This window comes from Alexandromys fortis, unplaced genomic scaffold (genome assembly GCF_014885135.2).
Source record: "Alexandromys fortis isolate MF-2015 unplaced genomic scaffold, M_Fortis_MF-2015_v1.1 scaffold_8_9099976_23576923, whole genome shotgun sequence".
In the NCBI taxonomy this organism is placed as follows: domain Eukaryota; kingdom Metazoa; phylum Chordata; class Mammalia; order Rodentia; family Cricetidae; genus Alexandromys; species Alexandromys fortis.
Genome location: NW_026067899.1, coordinates 9,212,572 through 9,233,336, shown reverse-complemented (window position 1 = coordinate 9,233,336; position 20,765 = coordinate 9,212,572). Strand labels below are relative to the sequence as shown.

The 20,765-nt window shown below is 41.6% G+C and overlaps 2 protein-coding genes across 2 annotated transcripts in view; one reads left to right on the top strand and one right to left on the bottom strand.

Moving 5' to 3' along the window:
- Nucleotides 1-3,338: 3,338 nt before the first annotated feature.
- Dpp4 (dipeptidyl peptidase 4) overlaps nt 3,339-20,765 on the bottom strand; it is a 74,151-nt gene continuing 56,724 nt past the window's right edge. The window contains 6 exon segments of the mRNA XM_050122450.1: nt 3,339-4,305; nt 5,807-5,880; nt 6,147-6,219; nt 15,800-15,864; nt 18,989-19,088; nt 19,698-19,752. Coding sequence (XP_049978407.1) covers nt 4,204-4,305; nt 5,807-5,880; nt 6,147-6,219; nt 15,800-15,864; nt 18,989-19,088; nt 19,698-19,752 — 469 coding nt within the window. The 3' untranslated portion in view covers nt 3,339-4,203.
- Nucleotides 17,305-20,765, top strand: part of Gca (grancalcin) — a 325,199-nt gene continuing 321,738 nt past the window's right edge. The window contains exon 1 of the mRNA XM_050122493.1: nt 17,305-17,333. The gene's annotated coding sequence lies outside the window, so the exon portion shown is untranslated. The remainder of the gene's footprint in view (nt 17,334-20,765) is intronic.

The following is a 20,765-nucleotide window of genomic DNA, read 5'->3' as shown; positions in this document are numbered from 1 at the left end:
AGCACTGCATACTGGATATGACATAGATCTAGCACATGAGAACATGGAAGTTTAAGACCAGAATCTATGCAATATATTGCTGCCTCAAAGGTAGGAAAAACAGCAAAATACTGCAGCTAGGAGGAAAGAAACTGGAAAGAAGATGTTAGGCACTACTTGTATGTAAATCTCAGCCAAACAGCAGTTCTGATATAGGAAGTTTTTACTCTTTTAGGGCTCAAGTGGAGTTGAATTCAGAGAGGCTGAATAATGTCTCTAAAATGCTACATTTGTCACAACTGCTGATCATCTTACCCTGCGTGTCTGGTTTCAGCTGAAGGCCACTATATCTCAAGTATGAGGTGAGAAAGGGTTTTGCTCATCCCTATAGGGTGTTCGCTTAGAACCAGAATCAGATTGAGTACCATTTCTTCTCAATATACTGTAGTTTCTTCATCACTTATTTCTCTGTGATAACAATGGAACCAAAACTCATCGGTGAAATCCATTTTGTTGCTCACAAATCACAAAATGATGATTTTGTATGGAAGTAACTTACAGAGGCCCACCCCTCCACATGTCTTGCATCTGAGGATTCAAACAATCCCTGATCAAAATACTTCTACAAGTATGTCTGCATCAACATGTATTTTCTTTTCCTCTTACCGTTTCTTTCACTATGATACATAGCATTTTCTTACGTTGTCCTGGATATTATAAGAATCTGGAGGTAATTTGAAGTATTAAGGAAGACAAGCTTCAATTTCCTTATAGTATATGCCACTTTGCAAGATCTTTGAATTTGGGGTACCTATATCCACAGGGGCATCTAGAACCCATCCCCTGTAGACGCAGAGAGATGGGGATAAGAATTTTGGTTGTTGAACAGTCACAGTATTGAATATTGAATATTCCCACTGTCATAATGGATGCTTTTTAAGGAATTTGGCAATCTTGGAGAATTGATTCAGAAAGACCATGTAGAATAAAGATTTCTGCTTAAGTTATTGACAGTTGTAGCCTTTACCAATGGTTTTCCACCTAGGGTCATGACCCTTATGGGGGTTGAATGACCCTTTCACAAGGGTAACCTAAGATTATCAGAAAACACAGATATTTGCATTGTGGTTCATAATAGTAGCAAATTAAAGTTATGAAGCAGGAACAAATATAATTTTATGGTTTGGAGTCACCAAAACATGAAGAACTGTATAAAAGTGTCACAGCATTAGGGAGGCTGAGAACCACTACTTTGTATGGATTGAAAGATACCCTCCCTTCTCAATAGCCATAAAAATATTTTCTTCCTAGTAACTCAAATTCTTGGACTTAAATGTTAATATTGTCAGAGAAATATGACATGCAGAGAGACGCTCAAATGCTACTGAGCTTCACAGTGGTCTTGGTAATACCAGACTCTGCGATTTTTATGGGGTAGCCCGTGATGCTATGCTTTATAAGCCCCATTTGTGTTTCATTCTCAGCCATCTGTATCCCCAAAAACATCCTGAATCTATGCTTCAGGTCACTCAGGACGTATGTGAAAATACTGCTGAAATAATGTCATAAAGTTGGCACAGCAGAATTATCTTATTTTAGGAAAAAATGCTTGTGTTTTGGTATGTTTTTTCACTTAGAATTTATTGAATCTTAAATATTGTACAAATCTAGTAGTCTTATAAGTCAGTATTCTCACTCCAACTTAGAGCAAAAGCAGTGGGTGCCAAGAAGTGGGGCTGCTAATACTCTGATCAAGAAACACAGTGCCCAGAGTGACACAGACTGAGTCATCCTGGATCATGAACTGCTGCTCCATTCCTTTAGCACGTGTGCCCCTGGGTGCTGGAGCTCTGAGGACAGTTTGTGAAAGAAGGCTTCCAGAGGCTGCGTGTGCCCATAAGAGACTTGTCTGTCTACTGTAGAGACACTGCTAGTTCTCGTGTGTCTCAAACTTATCCTTAAGTTAAGTTTATCTATTATTTATGTATTAGCTTCTTTATCTAATTTGCAACTCTTATTGAACAGTAAAACTCTTCCTATGAGTGTCAAATAAAAACTGAATTTATTCACATTATCACCATTTGAAACCCTCATTGCCTGAAAAATGTGTGCTGTGATATTTTTATAACCTCAGGCTGCAGAAACAACATATTTAGAAATGAACAAAAAATTCATGGTTTGGGCATTATATAAACGTTACACAATCGTGAGAAATATTAACACAAACCTGGATTATTATATAATTTGGTTTAGATGAACGAGCTCACAAAGGATAGTTTTATTTGATTTGCTTTCTTGGTTTCATGCTGTCAGGAACAAGTGTCACCTCTGTTCCTTGCTAGGACCATGCAGATTGGTCCTGCTACACACGTGACTGAGCTATATTCAAACAAAGATAACGGCCAGGAACCTACAGGGCTAAGCATCAGGGGTGCTTTCAGGTGAAGAGTGGGACTTGAGAGTTAAATAAGGTGAAGCTAGCCAGTGGTGTGCCCTGGAGACAGTATCAAAGCTGATTTCACTCTGTGCATTGCTCTCATGAGCCTCTACTCTCATTTGGAAGTGATAGATGGTTTCCATTTCTGCCAGGTTTCGAGTTTATGCTGCAGGCTCACCTGTCTGCGATAATTTTGCCTAGCAAATGGTCTGCATTTAAATGTGAGACCATTTTTAAAATGTAGCTTGTTACAAATAATTGAAACAAAACATCATATTTTCTAGGTTATTCAAACATTGTTAAGTCAGATTCAGTTTCTGAAATCTATGCTTTCCTTTTATTATGTTCCCCTCAAAGAGAGAGAGAGAGAGAGAGAGAGAGAGAGAGAGAGAGAGAGAGAGACCCAAGACAAAACAGACACAAAGCCCTGGAAGGACACATCTACTGAGCTACCAAATGACTTTGTTGATGTATTTATTCTCATGCTGTGAATCCCACATGCTTTCCTGGATTAAATTAAATTATGTCTTCCATAGTATATGAATGACCACATCATTATTAACTGATTTCTTAAAAGCTAAGTACTAAGTATGAGAATTGAAATTTCATGGGTATTAGATAAACCCTTATGAATTATTTAACGTTAAACATTTTTATGTATCTAAGTTGTTTTTTTTTTTAAAAAAAAAAAAAGCTGAATTCCTTCCATGTTTACAAGACAGCCTTGGATTTCTAACAAGTTAAACAAGAACCTTTGAACAAATGTGTCCATATGTCAATGCCGTTTAAGTTTGATTCACGATGTAACCCATTACCTCTGAAAAACAGAAGCATATTTACTAAATGACCAGGCAGAATTCTAGTGTGGAGGATAGAAATAATAGCACACACCATTCTCGTTCATTTTCCATTAAAAAGCCAATGAAGTTAAAATATTTTAATTAACATGCTCAAAGAAATGAAGAAAAACCGATGCAAGCATTCCTTCATGTTAGAATTTGCGACACAAATATTTTCAACTTTTAACAGGGCAAGTCGATATGTTCCAAGCTGCCTCTTTTTGCTAGGAACCGTCGGTGATTTTTCAAAGCACATTTACAATGCTTTCCCATCACCCTTGCTGTGTTTTTGTAGCACCTATAGCCGTAACTGGCACCTGGGGTCCTTGCATTGCTGGCAGTTTCCCTTGCATTTCTTTGGAGTCTATTCAACTGCTGTGGTTTTACTGAGAAGTCAGCGCTTTGCATATATGATTTCCTGAGACTGTTTGAATAGTCTTTCTCAGAAACCTGTGCCAGTCTGGCAGTGAACAGCACTTCTTGAGGCGAGCTGACAGTAGCCTGGGTGGATGGGTATGCTTGGACCTGCATTTCTAGCCATACTCTGTAATCTCCTCGCCCTGCCCTAATGGCATCATTGCCCACATCTTGTCAGCCCCTTAAATAAGGGAACAAGATTTGGACCAGGCTAGTATGGAAAAATAAAATAAAATTCTTCTCAGGAAATCTATGCAGAGCTCTTGTAAAAAATAATTTATATTTGTTGTTTCAGCAGCTGATGTGGAAATAATTTGAAATGATAAACAAAACAGAGTGAAAAATCCAAATGGCTGTAAGGTAGAATCTGTTGTAAAGACAGACATCCTTGCCTAGGACTGCAGGTATGAAACTGGGAAGCAGCCTGGAATTCCTCAGTGCGAGCATTATTGAGATCGTCATCTTGACAGGGCAGCTTTGAGATAATGAGAACAAACGTGTTTTTAAATAAGCTGCAGGAGCCTTGCTGGGCTACTGTAAGCAGAAGCACTGTTGGAGGAAATGGCTCATGTGGGTGTAGATGTGCTGGTGAGCTGCGCTGCTGGCAATGCTGTGGTCTTCGTCCGTGTACCACTGCAGAGAGAAAGAGGTCACAAGTAGGATGGTGGCTGTATTTTAAAAGAGAAAAACTCAAGGGAGCTCCCTCATGGTGTTAAACGGGAACAGTTTATAAACTGAAGTGTGGTCGAAGAGGGTGTCTAGTTCTTCCCCAGAGCCTTTCAAGACCCGAGAAGTCTCTGGTCCTCTTTCTCAGGTACTGAGAAAATGCACTATGCATTTGAATTTACTGCATAGGAGTTTAATTAAAATACCCAAATCAACTTTCAAATGCGACTCGAAGGTCATTTAAAACCACAACATAAATGGGAAGGTTTATACCAGCAGGCATACTATTTTAATGGGTGCTAGCAATAATTAAATTTCTCTACACTCGAGTATGTATTAAAATAAATAGTTTTTAAAGTAATTTTTCCAATATAAGCATCTAAATGGCTAGAAAAATCTATTTAAATGTTAAAGTTTTATATATATAGAATAAGTGAACTCAAATGAATTATTTACCAACAGTTAAATTTTATACTGGAAATTAAAAGCTCTGTCTGTGTGACATTTACATAGAAAGAATCTCCAACCTGAGGCAAACACATAAAAATGCATACCTTACTAAATGCCTGGGAAGGCACTGCCAGCCTAATACATGTTACTGAGACATAAGTTAAATTTTAAAATCATGCCTCAAGTATTATCTGATTTTGCTTTAAATAGTGGCAAAAAATAAACCTCAACCACTGAGAATCTGACCCAAAAGGTATAGCAGGTTTTCTCAGGACAAGATTTAAAAAAACAAAACAAAACAAAAAACCTAGACAGTGGGTACTACTGAAACCGAGCACACAGCAAATTATGTGTTAGGAGTGGTGGGCAGGGTTTTCTAGTCAGAACAGATAAGAAAGCTGTGTTTTAAACTATAGTATTATTAGTGCAAGACATGTTGTGTGCTCAAATATATATATATATATGATCTGAAATATTATAATATAGAAGACTAAATACCCCAAACATCCTCTGTATAGGCAAAACCAGCCCCAGTCACTTCGGACGTTATAAACAAGCCTAATTGCTTGCTGCCTGCAGTTGTTCAACAAAAGCTTGTGTAGCGATCGCAAGAACTGAAGCATGGTGATTATTAATATCCCGCTGTTGTTAGGATGTCTAGTAATCATAATAACAGAATGGATCTTACATTTCAGCTATTATCATGCTGGTTTCACTTTAGAATTACTCTGCCACACGTTTACGGATTAAGTGATTACTTTCAAATCACAACAGGGAGAGGCTGAACCATCACGTGAATGGAAGAATGGTGTTTTGACACTCCCAGGGTATGTAATACTGTGTTTCTCAACCTCAAACTGTCTAATATTTACTCTGCGTATGACTCAAGGAGATCACATCTCCAACTTCACGCCCTCTTCAGTCCCATCTTCTGAGATGCCCTTGGGAAAAAGTCACCCCCAAGAGGAAACTAGACCCAGCAGATACTTTGTTCCCCCTGAACAAAGTCTTATTATACCATTGCTTGGAAATCCACACCAGCATCCACCAGGGCTTTGGAGATCTGAGCTGACTGCTGAAAGTGAACATTGTCTGCGGGAAAGAAAGGGGAAAAGCAGCCATAAACAAGCAGCTAATAGCCTCTGGAGCATTCAGATACTGAGGGGGAAGCACAAGAAGGAAGCGCCTGAAGTCCTAAGACTCAGCATCCCATTTAGCCCAAGACAAGTGAGTTGTGGAAAGCAACACTGTTTTATTGAAGTAAATGTAACAGTCTTGCCCCTCATGCTTTTGTTTTGTCAGTAGTGAAATTGCAAACCTGTCTGTGATACTAAAAAGTCTAATTAACTGAAACTCACCATCTGCTGTTCCATGAATAAGGAGGTACTGAACTTGTTTAAAATTTTCAGCTCTGCTCATGACTGTTGAATTCTGAAATTGGGAGAAAGAATGTCATTATTCAAAAAAGGATCTGCCATAACTGATTTTTCACTTCAGTTTACAAAATAAAATGTTTTCAGCTGGGGCCCCCTTTGATACAAAATATAGCAAACCGATATTCAAGCAAATGCTGTCTCCATGCATGGCAGAATGCACAGCATGCCCTGTGCCTGGGAGACGGGACTGGAAAGGAAGAATGTCACATCTTCCCTGCACATGTAGCAAGAGGGCACCTGTCCTCTAGGCTGCATGCAAAACCCCTTGAGTCCCAGATCACAGATTGGCTGTGTCCTAGGCATTAGCAGAGGGCAGAGTCTCATATTAGCAATGTATGTTCCATGGGCTTCTGCTGTAGTTCAGCCAAAAAGTGTATTACCATAGCAACCATGTGTCACATGGTGCCATACATGCTACATTTCAAAGAGCCTGTACATAGCATTTGCAACTAAACATACTCCGCAATATGTCATGTGAACTTTGGTCCACATTGCTAGGTTCTAAATGAAAAGCAAACATTACCTCTCTGGAAACAGATGTTTAAAACCTAAGCAAGTGTAACATATGGGAGGGGAAGAGGTGAAAAAGATCAAGGCTAGTCTCAGAAAATCAGTGGGTGTTTGATACTTCCTCATTTTTAATATTAGAGAAAAAAATGGTGCTGTTAAATGTTATTCCCAAGCCATCCAGGGTAACAGGATGAAGGGTTAAAAGATCTATTTTGTGGTCTGAGTCAACTAGGGGCTTCCACATTAAAGGTCAGAGGTCTTGGATGAGGAAAGAAAAACAACTTGACAAGCATAAGTCAGATGATTTAAATTTAGGTCTGATTGCAGTGTTGAGATGAAGGGAAAATGCCAGGCAGAGACTGGGAAGAGTGGTTCTGCTTTGCCTGTCTGGAATGGGGTACACAGAGAAGAGGCGGTGGTGGCATCTCCACAGACTCAAAAGTAGCCAACTCGTTCTTCCCGAGTCAAGGTCTACATTTCAGTGACATGTCTAGCAACAGAACTAGAGCACACTTCATACTGTCGTCAGGAGTGCTCGTGGCCTGGCCAGAAAGGCCCAGGGCTGCATGCTAAAGTCTAGTCTTTGGTTTCAACACTGCTGAGCTTTGCAGCTGGAGACACACGTGCTGCACTCTGAGTCCTGACGTCTGCAAAATGGGAAGAAGAATCATTGCCCTAGGAGCCACAAAACGTGGTAGAAGCGTGGTTTAAAGTAAATTGTTGATGCTGACTGAAAATTCTGTGACACAGTATTTCTGGAGAGTGACATACGGTCTAAAAATTCAGTGCAGTTACCAAATTGTTTCCATCGGCTACAATTCCTAGGGTCATCCTGGACTGGGTAAGCTCAGAGTAAATGCCCCATCCTGTGTATGCAGGTTCCCACTCAACCTGAGCACACGAAATCTCTGAATCAAATAAACGTTGCAATTCATCAAAAGTTGTTCTTTTTAGTTTTAGATAAACTTCCATCTGATGGATTGTCCCACATATATCTATCCATTTTGAATCCATCCATCCAGCATGCGTGCAAGCATGTCTCTGGCCGTCACAACACTACCCCTTATATTCGTGCATCTATTCATTTTTATGGAGTCAAACATCATTCATTTGTATCCAACTAAATAATAAGGTCTATGAGAAAAATAACTCGCCTATTTGTTTTATTATCCTTCGCATCTAATCTATAGCTAAATCCTTATCAACTAAATGAGCAAATAAAATATTCAGCACCAGCATTATCTGATATAATTGAAATTACTTTTCTGCAATTAAGTGCAAATGTAGTAAACAGAACGCGAAATATTCTCATTCTGTACTTCGTTTAATCATCATGCCCTCTTCCAGCTGCTCTACCATGGCAGTAGTAATCCTAGCTGTCATTGTGTGATCAAAGTCTCACACCTGTGTGAAACAGGTCTGTGCCAACCCTGAGCTATATATGAAGAGACAGATTCACAAAGTAAGTAACTTGTCCATCCCTAAGAAGTATCCAAACTGGAGCAAGCCTGGGGAAAACTCCTTTACTTTCTGTTTCTCTGTCCTGTCTTCTAAAATTGCAAAGGACTTCTGATTGTCCTCCAGCAAAGGAACAATGTGAAATAAAATGTTAAACTCCTGGAACTGAAGTACCTAACAGTGGGCACTCTGGCTTCCGAGCCACAGTGGTCTGAACAACCCTGGGAGTGGTGAGGGATGTCTTTCCCATTGGCAGGTGATTTATCACCTAAGATAGCACAGAACTCTGGCTCCAAGTGGAGACAATCAAATCAAACCATCCTAAAATGCATTGTTACATATCTACATCGCTGGAGATGGGCAGGTGAGATGAGAAGATGCGGGACCCCTTCTGAGTTGCAGGGCCAAAGGAGCCTTCTCAGTGATCTCCTCTGCCAGTCACGGGCTCAGCCTGTGCCGACTTCCTGCCACCTGGTTTCTGCACGAGCTCAATTCCCCCTTTCGCTCACAGATGATCATTAAGTTTAACCCCCCAGACCCGACCCAGATATACAACTGTGTCGCCTCATCTCACCTCCAGCAGCCCCATGGGCCTGCCTCTCTTGGCAGCAGGAACAGCAAAAGCTGCTCCAACCACCTCCCTGTGCCATGAGATGGAGAAATGTCATTGAAACATAGAGTAATGGTTAGGAGGCATATAAATACACAGGACAGTTAGCAAGGAATGTGATAACTACTGGAGTTTGGACCAAAACAGTTTCTGGCTGCCTTTTTTTTTTTCTTAAATGGAGTGAATACAGGCTGAAAGAAGACAATTTTTATAAACAAGTAAAACCCTGAGCCTAAGATAAATGTTGTGATGTACACACTGTAGCTGTGATGAACTAGACATGGTGAGAAATGCAACATACTGGGAAAAAGACGAAAACTGTGATAAAAGTGTCACGATGCAAATTGTTTTACATTAACAATATTACACTACAAAGAAAGAAAGACAAATACTTTAATGCAGCAAGAGAAAAATAAAACAAAAGCTTCCCCTGCAGCTGCGAGAGAAGGGTGCCATTTCAGCGCTCGCTCGTTTCCCTGCTGGCTGGGAGAAGCCTCCGAAAGGACCTTTCGATGAGAGAGCCGGACAGCTGCTGGCAGCACTCACTCCCTCTTTGGGGCTGTCAGTGCAGAAAACCACCTCGCACCCTCAAGTGCAAGGATGTCCCTGTGCCTCTGGAGCCACTGGGGTGCCTTTGCCTACTGCGCTGTGCCACCTGGCTTCTCTATTAAAGACACTTTTGCCCACTGTGTGGCACACTCCAAGCTGCGGCAGAAATATGCAAAGCCAGTGAAGAAAATGCATGCATTCCTCCAATATATGATTAATGGTTGGGAAGATATTAATTATACTATTTTAGCCCACCCAAATTGGATGATCCCCCGTTGCCTATCCATGGAAACAGAAGTAAAAAAAGGAAATGGATGACTAAGTTACAAACCGAATAGTCTATCACCAATGACTAAAAAGGAAGCTGGGAGTGATAAATGGGCAAGGATGCAATGGTGGTGCAGTTGGCATTCTCCTGAGGCTAGAAACTTCCGGAGAGCCCTGCTGCCAGCAACCGTCTGGCAGAGAGAAGTGGAAAGGATTGGTCCAGTGGCAGTGCCGATTCCACAGCATCTCTGTGAGGAGCTTTTCCTTCAATCCTCAAGAAGAACCATCTGTAGCTGCTTGTTGGATCATGCTGGTTCCTCAGCCACCTTCCAACAAATAAATCTTTGTATTTTTGAAATAAAGGAAGGAGCTGATAAAAGTAGGGAAATGCTGTGAGAAACAGGAGGTGTAACAATTTCCAAGCTACCCCTCGTGCCATCTACCAACCAGAAGGACAATTTACTCCCTGAAGATAAGGATGGTGGCAGCTGCCATGGTTTCAAAGCTCACTTCACGGCAGGTGTGGGGGTCTCCTATAATCACTTTCGTGACTCGGGGGGGGCATATCTGATTATTTAAAGAGGGAAATGAAGCTCAGAGAGGAAACGTGACCTTCTCAAGCTCAAACTTCTACACGTAAAGGAAGGAAAATTTCAATACAGGCCATTTGAACTCCAAAGCTCCAGTCCCTCTCCAGTATGTTCTACAATCACTTGACATCCCAGTCAAGCTGCGCAGTACCTTCCACAGGTTCTGTAGGAGGTCAAGCAGTCACTGGGTCTAAAGGGTAACAATTTAGCAACTCAGTAAGCTATTGGCTTACTGGCTTACTGGCTTCCTCTAAGGAGCCTCCTCCTGTAATGAACGCTGTATGAATAATAAAGGGCTCCATTTGGGAGGATCATCATTAATACCGAGCGGAGGGCACAGAAAACATTTAAGAAAAACTGAATCCAATCCACTAAATAAGATGTTATACATGTGTACATCCATCAAACAACTGCACCCGTGAGTTGCCAAGCAAAAAGCTCCCATCAACCCCAGACAGGGGGCTCTACCTCAGGCCTCACAAGCAACACTGGCTGCTTTAAAGATCACACAGCAGTCAACATTTTATCAGCACTCCACAAACAAGTTAAGGTTTGGCTGAAATCTGAAGGTCTCTCTCCCTTTGGCATATTCTGGGATAATAGAACAAATGTCAAATCAGTACAAGATGGCATATTTACAAAATTGCACCCTGTTTTGCATAACCTAACGATGCAGCAGTTCTTAAGGATTGAACGTTTCAAATCTGCTAGCAGAAGACTGCCAAATCTATGACTGTTTCATACACTTGCCAAAAGCCTATCAAATTCTGAGCAAAATGCAAAATAAATCTCCTCTACAAGTTAAATCAGCCCTTCTGTGTGTTCCAGGCTGCCCTCTCCTCTTGGCAGCAGGGATCAGGACTGGGGCCCCACTCCTCCTGCCCTTGGTCTTCTACTTCTCTGTTTATTCACAAGACAATCCCTTCCCCAGTCCCCGTCCCTGTCATATTTATTGGTCACCATTTGGTCGGCTCTTTCCAGAGCTATCGTGCAAGTCAATGGATCCATCTCAGAGGTCCCAGGAAGCCTTTTCTCCCCGTCATCGTCTTTGTGCCTCGTCGGCCCCTCCCTCACATAATAATCTGCCACGAACCTCTCTGGTCTTCCTTGTGTCTTCTCCCTCCCTTCTTCCCTGGCTCAGATAGTGTCCTCTTCCTTTTAAAACCTTCAGCATACATATGTTGCTTACTGTTTTAGTGCCTCAGTTTCCCTGTCAATAAAATGGTGGTAGTTAGAATAACTACCCTGTTTCTGAGTATTTTAAGGAGACTTGAAGCTGATAATACCTGTATAGACCTTACAAGAGAGTCTAGCTATACTAGCACAACAAATGAATAACAGGTATAGCTGGTTGGGGGAGTGTAAAATTCTAGATTTCTGACTTCTCCTCTACCCCTTCCTTCAGCTTCTGACATGTAGATTCTCAGGCTCCACCATCACAATTTAGAAGTCTCTCGTCTTTTTCATACATATCGGATACTGTATGGTGTTCAAGTTCATGTTTGGCTACCCTTCCTCTTCCCAGTGTTTTTACTTTTTTCTTATCTATAAACCTTTGAACATTATCAAATGTCAGACCCTTTGAGTGAAGGAATGGAAGTCTCTTCCCGGTTAATGCCTTGGAGTTCCGACTGCAGATGGGCTTTGAGAAATTGTTCACCCTTTAGTCAGGCTCCCATGCCTTGAGGTGTGAAGACACCGCTGCTGGCTTGTTGAGACTGGAGGTAGAGTAGCCTCCTTGGTTGTCTGATTTCTTAACCTTGTTGCCATTTCTATCTGTTATGAACGGAGACTGTGTAGAGACGATCTGCCCTCTGCAGAATGACAATGTTCATTAGCTCAGACTTCTCACCTCTCTGGGTCCAACTCCTTAGGGGTTCCTCCTTGAGGTCATTGGAGCCTTTAAAAGAGTTCCTGCCCTGTCACTTGGCCAAAGATGGGTGATAATTCTTAGGGGGTCATTGCAGGTATCGGTGCATTGAGTCTAAGCTTCACAGGATCCCTCCATCTTTGTGGTAACTTCTAGAGAACAGGAAATAATGTCCCCACTGGGAGGGATCAGCCGTGCAGGAATATGACTTCCCAAAGGGTTGACACGTGAGCTTTGAACAGGGCACACCCTGACAATTCGCCTGGCATCTCTTTCCTGAGTAGAAAAAGGGCCCAAATTCACAAGGTGTGTTCCTCTTGGAAGTTTGGGATCCTCTAACGTCTAGGTCATGTACCCCCTAAGACCGAACCATCTCATCTGGGTTGTATTAAAATTTATTTTCTCTTTTAAACTCTATAGTTCTATGCATCAAGGGCTTCTTAGCTAAGGACACAGACTTAGTTATTGCACAACTTTATTGCACAACTGCGCACTTTGTGCCTTCCTAATTCTGGATGTGCTAAGAGACTCCTGACTAAACGGGAATTTCTTTCAAAATATTTTCCTGACCCATGGAAATACACAAAGTGACAAAAACCTTTCAGGAATTATTGAATTAGCTCTCATGTCTTTTCAAGAGTTAGTGCTGGGGAGAGAGAGAGAGAGAGAGAGAGAGAGAGAGAGAGAGAGAGCGAGCAAGAGCGAGCAAACCTGGGAAAGAAAAGTAGTAAGATGGTGGGGTCCAGAGGGGCAGCTGGGGCCTTGGAGGAAAATAGCATCTTTGAATATATTCTTGCCAGAGACAAAAGCACAGGCTCATTTAAAAAACAAAGGAGGGCAGCTTTATTCTAAAGCCTGCTGTGCACCAGAAATAGGCACTTAGATTCAGTTCTCCACTCCGCTTCAGATCCCCACACAGATTATGTCTTCCATGCTTAGAGGAAGCAACTGAGCAGGGTAGAGCTGATTCCCTGGATGCATTTGCCTCACTTTCTCCTGCCCACCTTAGCTATCACCCTCCCGGATAATTCCTCTGAGTAACACATTGGGAACCTTTAGCTCCCTGGTACTGGCAGTTTTAATGTGTCCATTGCCAGCAACGAATTCCATGCCAAGAAAACCCGACTCCTGGCGTGGAAGGCTTAAACAGTCCTCGGGTGCCATCTGTACAGCGAAGTGAGAGAGTGACTTCGTGCACCCAGTGTGCGTGTGTTGCCATTGGCAGGAGGAAGTGACTTCTATTTACATGACTACCTCATGCAGGGAACACCTAAGGGGAGAAATGAAAGTGGCCACCACCGTGGGGGGTAGAGTCAGGGGAAGGGAGGATAGGTGTGGGAAAGAGGAACCTATGGAAAGACTGGAGAAAGAAGCATAAAGTGGCAGATAAAAACTGCCACCCGATAGTCCTCCATAGAGAGAGCTGGTGGAGAGAAAGTGTATGATGCGACGGGTGTGGATTCGAAGGAAGCAAGGCAAGTGCCAGCATCCTTTGCTGCCAGAGTTTGGACTTAGCCCTGTGCCTCCGGCCCCATTGGCTCTTCAAACAAGAGGTTTCTAAAATGAACGCTTTGACTTCTTATCCACTTTTCTCCAGAGCCAGGAGTTAGAATCCTAGGCAGTAAACCTCTGCGTGTTCAGGGCCTTTCAGTGCTTTGATAGAGGCAATAAAACCCTCTTTCAGGTTGGATAATCAATAAGAAAAATCCAAGCATCCAAATGAGAAGAGTGATGGAGAAATACAACTGTTATTGTAGTATTTCCCTTTAAAACTTTCTTTAGTGAGTCAAGGTAAGTTGTAGGCTTATGTGTGAGTGTCCCTTCTAGAAGGACAACCAAGGAGTGAAATGCAGAAGGTGTGTAATGTTGAGTAACAACACAGGGTGGGGGAGGGGAGCCCAGTGCAGAGTAACTCAAGGTAGAGTAAAATAAGAGTTCACAGTCCCACAAAGAAACCAACGTGATGTTTACACGAGAGATGCTCCTCACACATGGGGATGGGGGACAAATGACGGTCCAGGTAAAAAGGACGCATAGCAATGTCACGAAATGGCAGCTACAGATTCTGACACTTAAACCAGGTCCACATGAGAAGAATGGGTGACTACTTTATTGAAGACCGAAGACTGGATTTAGCTGGCTACACAGGAAAGTGCCATTAAAGCAGTGTATGTATGGGGAGGGGGCTTGTGTATATATGCACATGTGCGTGTGTGTAAATGTGCTAGCAGGGTGTGGCATGGACTGGATTGTGGGAAGGCACAGCAAGAGTGTACGAACTGGGCTGCCATTATAAAGGGAGCTGGGTCATTTGCCAGTGCATTGGAGAATGTCTGAGGCAGATTATAGGATGTGGACGAGACGGAGTGAAAGAATGGAGTGTGCAGATGAGACCTCCGACAGAAAGAAAATACCCAGATTATGAGGATTTTTTTTTGTAGGTAAAGATGTCTAGTACGCCATCTTAATTTCAGGTTACTTTTCTGGCATGTCTCAGAAACATGTAAAAAACATGCAGGCACTAACACAAACATGTCTTCCTGCACACGCAAGCTTAATAATTAAGTTGAAAGTAGCAGGTAAAAGCTACTTATTATACATACATACACACACATACAAAATACACATACATACTTACACATCCATGTGCATACACACACTTACACATATATACACCTACATATATACACATACACACTTATGCACACACACACATATCTTGCAAACATAGAGACTTTGAACTCATTGTGTTTTGATCAGATGGTTTCAGACTCCGCAGTAGCAATGATGGCATCTTACATGTGTACATATACTGCTTCGAGCAATGTATTACAGTTAGGCCTATGTATATTAAGAGTCACAACACAGAAAATTTTGTGTTGACATTTTTCTTGTTTTTCTTTCTCTTGAATTCATTCTCCCAGGGAGAGTTTTGGGCCTCTTTGGAGACGGGAAACGTTTGAGATGATTTTCCTTGTTATCAGAAAGCTTGAAGCTAGCTTACATTTTTTTTTTCCTCCACTAAGACAGCCACAGAATCAGTAAGGTTTCAAAAGCGTCAAAGCGGCGCTGTTTCATACGGCCGCACCAGGATGGCATCCACACAGCTTTGCTGTGCCCTCCACACTAGCAGTGACAGCAAGTGACAGTTGCAGCCAGGTCACGTTTCAAATGCGGCTTTCTCTGGAGAGCAAGCTGCTCGCTGTTCCTCCCACCATGGGAAGCTCTTTAGTGATTCACGGACAGGGCTCCACGGCACATGCCACCTCACCTGCTCTTGGCAAACGCCGCATTAAAATTTCACATAGTTGGCGTGGAGTAAGAAAATTATAGGCATGCATTTACCTTTTTAACTATTATCACATTATAAAAATTTTAAGATCTTGCTAAAGGCTTTAAAGAGTCTTCTGGGTCCTAAAGGAATATGCTGGATTTGACATGTTTTCTAAACTGAAATTTTTATAATTAAAGTAATTATCTGATGTTGCTTTGTATTTCCAAATGAATGCATATTGTGACCTATATAGCATATGATAACGACTGTAATTATGCAAAATATAGTAGGGGAAGCTATTGGAGGATCTCTAAACCACCTGTGTTTTTTCTTTTTAACAAGAAATTTGTTGGAAATAATACATTTTTTTCTAAAATAGATACAATTAGGACGTTCTTAACCCATTTGTGCGCAGTTCTATGATTGGCACAGCTCTTTGGCTCTTACCCTGTATTGGTCCAGGTTGTCTTCTGGAGTTGGGAGACCCATGTACCGCTCTGTATACACGGAGTCTGTGATGGGAGAGAAGAAGAGAGGGTCAGCTCCTCCAATAACAATGTTTCTTGCATCTGTTACCTTACTTTACCTGTCCTCCTGTGCCTTACCTCCTGAAAGTATCTCCCGAGCCCACCCCGGCTAATACACCCTGAGCTGCTGATGCCCGCGCCACCCACTCTCCCTCAGGACTTCTCCACAGCACTGCCTCTTCTGCACTCAGCCCTCAGCATCAGGGCAGGGGAGCACAGACTAGACAACCTGAAACACAATAGGCAATAGACCTGCAGGAGGGGCAACTGCGCAGAGACAGCCGCTCAGTGGAAGTCCTCTACCTAGTGCCTTGGTTATCTTGACCGTTGTCATACTGAGATAAACACGTGCCTTATGGTGTGATGATCTATCTCCATCGGGGAATACCTAACAATAGTGAATTACTAGTGGCTTACTTAAACCTTATATTTTAGGCAGGTTGAGATGCACTCTGATGAAAAAGAATGCATTTAACAGTCCATATTGACACAGCTGCTTCATCATAATTCCTGTTAAGCATTTGTTTTCCCCTCGCTTTTTGGGGAGGTCTCAAGTTTGGTGCTGTAACACTTGAGCACTGTGAACAGATTATATTAATATCTGTCTGCTCAGCTGACATAAGTTCCTTTATATATAAATATGGTGGAATAACAGGTTGTACAATTGGTTTGGTTATTTTGGGTAATTAAACATAATTTTACTCAACTAAAAAAAATGAAATTTTATATTACATATTTATCCTAAAAGATCACTGATGGAATTTGCTGCATAAATAGTTTGATTGCTGTTGTTGTTGCTTTAACTGTTAGTGTTTGTTGTTTGTACAAAGTAGTTGGTTTAATAAAGATATCCCGTTCAAGCACATCCCGTATTGCACCTACTTTGAGCCCACCACCGCTCCTGTTCCCTTCCTACTGAATACTTGCCTCCTTGGTTTTCCCAGATAGCTGCCTTTCTACTTTTGTCCTATGTATACTCCTTTGTATTTTAATGTTGATTCTAGGGTCCACAAGTTAAGGAAATCATGTGCTATTTGTCTTTCTGGAACTGATTTCTTTTGCTTCTGTGATGTTTTAAAAGCTGTCTCCTCAAAAGGTCAGGTTGGAGTTAACACATGTAGAAGCCATGTATTGCCTCTGTGCTTGACTGTCGCTGGCTTGGGCAAGCATGTTGACATTAATTCCACGAATTCTTTACATTCTTTTATTGCTTAAGTTCAACACTGTAATGCTGCTGGACGGCTGAGGCATAAATTAAAAACACCCTGAAGAGTGTTTGCTTTTCTACTATGTGGGAGTGATTTCTTATTAATAAAGAAACTGCCTAGGCCCCTTGATAGGCCCACCCTTAGGTGGGTGGAGAAAACAGAAGAGAATTCTGGGAGAAAGAAGCTTAGTGAAGGAGTCGCCATGATTCTCCCGCTCCAGACAGACGCAGGTTAAGATCCTCCCTGGTAAGCCATCTCGTGGGCTACACAGAATATTAGAAATGGGTTAGAACAATATGTAAGAGCTAACCAATAAGAAACTGGAACTAGCCGGGCCAGGCAGTGTTTGAAAGAATACAGTTTCCGTGTAATTATTTCTGGGCATAAGCTAGCCATGCCGGCGGCCGGGTGCTGGGGACGCAGCCCCGCCGCTCCTATTTCAACACTACTACTACCTCCCTTCCCTCCTAAACGAGTTATAGTAATATCTGTTATTTTACTTAAAATGAATACAGACTATGTATAATTTTATGTATGCAGAGAACACTCCCATGAAAATATAATATCTTAAAGGACACTTAAAAATACAAGCTAATAAACTTTTCCTGTGCATTTTAACTTAAAGAGTCAAATATTAACAACTTGACTTGTAGATTTGCTAGGTGGACAGTGTCTTCAAGAGAAAAATATAATTTTCCCCAGCATCTATTCTACAGCCTTCTATATGTTAATCCTAGAGCATAACGCCACTTTCTTATCTTTGCTAACCACATTTACATGTACATTAAGATCTGAAAATTAAAATATATATATGTATTTAAAAATATACAGGGTTACATAATTTAGTTGTGAAATTTTAGAACAATGTCTTGAAACACCACTTTCATATTCCTTATTTGCAATTTTGAATAAAATTGTGAAAATTAACACATATATTCAAAGCTTTTTTTTTTGCTACTGTGTATTAGGTCATGTGCATTTAATGAACTTCTCTTACACGTCTGCAACCTCACAGAGGCTACTCTTATTTTATTGTCCACCAGAGGTCTCCAGAAACAAACCATCCAGCAGAACAATTAATTGCAAACAAAAGTACCACATGAAAACAATTCCATTGTGTGCAAATTAAATTATAACTGCACCTGCCAAGTTTTTAGCAGAAAGCTAGAGATGTTTTGCACATTGGCTTCCTTGACGGAGAGGCTTTCAAAGAGGCGTTTTCAAAGGACTGGTGCTACCATATATTAGGATATGACTACAACGACCATTTTCTTTGTCAACAATTCTCTTCTCATTACTACTACGAAAAGAACTTCAGTGAGGTCAGAGAGGGTGTTATAAAACACCGCATCTCCTTCCCAGCCCTCGGCGCTCCTTTCTGCCTAGTCTTTCCCTGGTCTGGGTATTGTAGTCTCAGAAGAATGATGCTATGTGATCTAGCTCATGCTGAGGATGATATTCTAGTACTTAAAGACAGTAGGAAAGCAGAGCGCCCTGGAAAAGCATCTGTTCCCATCTTCTCTTCCTCTGACACCCAACCATATTTGATCTTCACTCAGAAGCTCCTTTCCTCTATTAATATGTCAAGTCCCAAATCAAATTTGAATACAGATTAAAAAAAAAACATTTATCTAGAAATGCAGCACAGAGGCTGTTTAAAAATTTTGGCAACAGGTTTGTTGATAAGAAATTAAATGTGTAGGTACATACAATAGCCCTCAAACTTGAATAACAACAGAATGGATAAGACCACCCTACACATCTCTTATAAAGAGCCGCAGAAAGGAACCAGCCTATTATTTTCCATAGAAACACAGAAAACTAAAAAAAGGAATGACTTTCTCACGGGAGTGTTAAGGTCAACACTTAATAGTTCTGTGGCTAGAGCAGCAGTTACATACCATAATACTCCCACCGTGACACAGGTGCCACGGCGATCCCGCACTTGAACACGCCACTTCCCGATCCCAGGACCATCGAGGTTACGTACCCTCCATATGACTAGGGAATGGAAACAGTTATTTTTGTGGAGGTAAAGGAATAAGGACATATGGTAAGCGAGTCGCAGTTCCACATTTCTCACGTCTTTATATACTGTGCCTCTTTAGAGATAGAAAGCATGCTATAGGAGGCTTAAATTGGCTTTAATTGGGCAGTATCTAAAGAACACACTCTGAGAATCCTGGTCCCTTCACGCAGAGATAAGAAAACAAGCATGGGACATATAGTGGACTCCGGTGACCATAGATATTAAAGGAAATAATAAATAAAAACAGTACATCAGAAAACCTTGGCTGGTGAATAAGCTTTGCCCCTCTCCAATGCCTTTCCTGTTCTCTTTCTCTTTTTCCCTCTTCTGCCCACCCCCCACCCTCCTTCCCCACTCCTGCTCTCGGCTCTTTATCCCATCATAATGAGCAGAGGTACGCGCGCTGTCTAGCTCGGTAGAGATTCCAGAAGCCTGCTGCTCCAAGGCCCAAGGCTTGACAGACATGATTTCATCTCCAAATATTTGCATTCAGAGAATGAACCTGCACGGGCTTCTATTCACGCAGGAGTGCCTACAAACTCATGAGCCAACGAGACACAAAAGACATCCACACTACTCACCCAGCCCCAAATTGCAACCCGGGTGCTGTCCACAAATCCCATTTTTACGAATTCTCTAAAACACACGAAAGAGGGTCACAAATCAGTTTCCCACGGTGTAGAGAAAACTAAGCTAACCACACAACTTGTGATGGCCTAACACGTGTTAACTCCTCCATCTATGACAAACTAAGAGGAAGCAGGGCCAGCCATCAGAAACACCTGTGATAAATGCCCTCCCCGTTAACATCAGAGCTACATGAACAAGGTTTGCGTTTAATTGAGTCCATAAAATTCTCTCTCTCTCTCTCTCTCTCTCTCTCTCTCTCTCTCTCTCTCTCTCTCTCTCTGTGTGTGTGTGTGTGTGTGTGTGTGTGTGTGTTTTTCACAGAAAACAAATCCTGGCAGTTTTTTTCACAGCTTTATATAAAAATTTGCAGCCCAGATGCACTTTTCTTTACATAATTGAATCTAAATCTCTCCAGATGTTTTTCAGTTTGAAAGTGGTTACCCCCCCCCTGCAATAGAAGAAAAATTACAAGGGTACAGAGAAGAGCTGATGAGGGCTTAGAACTGTGCCTGGACTCTTACCTGAGAACTTAAATACCAAATCAAATCAAAACCAAATCCTGTCCTGGGTGTTGATTAGCAAGCGCAGCACCAATAAAAGAAAATGGGTTTTCTTTGATGGATTAAGGAATATCTCTGCCACCACACTGTGTCAGGAGTTGAAATCCAGGTTTTAAAAAAAAAATGAACATTGTTTTATACATCTATTTCCTAATCTTTGCCTTAGAACAAAAGTCTTTTTTTATTTTTTTTTTCTTAAGGAAGTCTAGCCAATAGAATGTGCAGTTCTGTGGTGTTACTCGAGCTATAAAGGTCTTTGCATTCATGGACAGTTGATTCTGTGTTCAATTGGTGATGCATGTCCAAAACTGCAAAGTCAAGTGATACCAGAACAAATTCAGGGCACTTTTCAACTTTTCTCACTGTCAATGGATATCTTTAAATACAGAGGATCTATCAATAGGGGCTGAGTCATGGTTGCCCAGGGTGATAGACCGCCACAAAGTAGACACGTGCATA